At 38.3% G+C, this 1,379-nt stretch overlaps 1 protein-coding gene across 1 annotated transcript; it reads left to right on the top strand.

Annotated features, from left to right (window-relative positions):
• The first annotated feature begins 23 nt into the window (after nt 1-23).
• On the top strand, nt 24-788 carry LOC114183769. The gene has a single exon (XM_028070897.1). The coding sequence runs from the start codon at nt 102-104 to the stop codon at nt 561-563; it is 462 nt and encodes a 153-aa protein (XP_027926698.1). The 5' UTR covers nt 24-101; the 3' UTR covers nt 564-788.
• Nucleotides 789-1,379: the final 591 nt, after the last annotated feature.

Raw genomic sequence — 1,379 nt, 5'->3', positions numbered from 1 at the left:
CTTTATAAAAGCACTTGGAAGAAACCAACACAGTACTGTGGCGAAGAGCCTGGTAGTTCAAACCAATTCCGAATCGTATTGGCTCAATTCTTTATTTTCTCATGGCCGCCAACGTTCGCCGAGCTACCTATCGTTTTCTCCCTGCCGTAGACAGAGATTCACTCTCCGATTCCACCTTTGAATTCGACGAATCCGATCTCTACAACTCTGCAAACGCTAACTCTTCCGAATTCTGCAAATCCGTACGCTCCTCGAGATTCCACAGTAGCTCCTCTGCCACCGTCGGCCGTGTCGGTGCTTCGGGATCGCTGCCGGTGAACGTGCCGGACTGGTCGAAGATCCTCGGCAACGAGTACGGACAGAGCCGGAGGAGGAACTATGACTATGAAGAAGCTCAGAGCGATGAGGAGGAAGGAGGAGGGAGAGTGCCTCCGCACGAGTTTCTGGCGAAAACGAGAATCGCTTCCTTGTCAGTGCACGAAGGAGTTGGGAGAACGCTCAAAGGACGCGATCTTAGTAGAGTTCGAAACGCGATTTGGGCGAAAACGGGATTCCAAGATTAGAATCAAGCAAAACCATATCATAGGACCATAAAAGCTAATTACTGTTACTGATTTACTACTGTTACGAGTTTTGTTCATAGATCTTCTGAGATTTATCATTTTGCGGAGTCTTTTTGTTTTTGTTTTTTTTGGATCGTGACCTATCTGTACCAGATCGGAATTTGAGATTTTAATTTGCAGGGAGAAGTTTTTCTTTTTTTAATAATACTATCATTATTGTGTTTATTATTTTTGAATTAAAAATGATAGGTTTCTTGCTGTGTGGGGATTGGACCGAATATTTTGTGGTAACGACGAAATCGAAATGGTGAATTGGTGGGGCCATTGTGGAAGTGGCAGTTGTTAATGATTGGTGGGGTTTGGGTTTTGGGGGTTCATTGATGTGAGTGGGTTAAGTATGGGACCAAAATCAAAATCAAAGCCTTCTGCATATGATATGACCCCGACTATTTATGACAATTGATAGAGACTCCTAACTAATCAAAAACAACATTTTCAGCTCAAATTTCCCAATATTAATTGTATACTGCGATATTTGATTAAAAATTAAAAGCATTACAAAATTATGATATTTTCTATTTTAGAGATAAATAGTATTGACATATTTCATACAACAATTTTAATTTTATTTAAACTTAATTAATGGTTAATATAATTAAAAATATGTTTGATGTCCATTAATTATCACATGTATGTGGGGGGTGCATATATATTAAAAAATGTATAGAAAAATAATCATTACAATTATTTTTGTTAGTTCGCTACTTTGGTAAATTTCCTGTTTAATTATTAAATGAAATTTCAAGTTCAAACTTA

This window comes from Vigna unguiculata, chromosome 5 (genome assembly GCF_004118075.2).
Source record: "Vigna unguiculata cultivar IT97K-499-35 chromosome 5, ASM411807v1, whole genome shotgun sequence".
Taxonomy (NCBI): Eukaryota; Viridiplantae; Streptophyta; class Magnoliopsida; order Fabales; family Fabaceae; genus Vigna; species Vigna unguiculata.
This window is presented reverse-complemented; position numbering and strand designations above follow the sequence as displayed.

Bases quoted from the DNA above. Each gene is read 5' to 3' on its own strand.
- LOC114183769 (XM_028070897.1), top strand. From the start codon at position 102: ATGGCCGCCAACGTTCGCCGAGCTACCTATCGTTTTCTCCCTGCCGTA.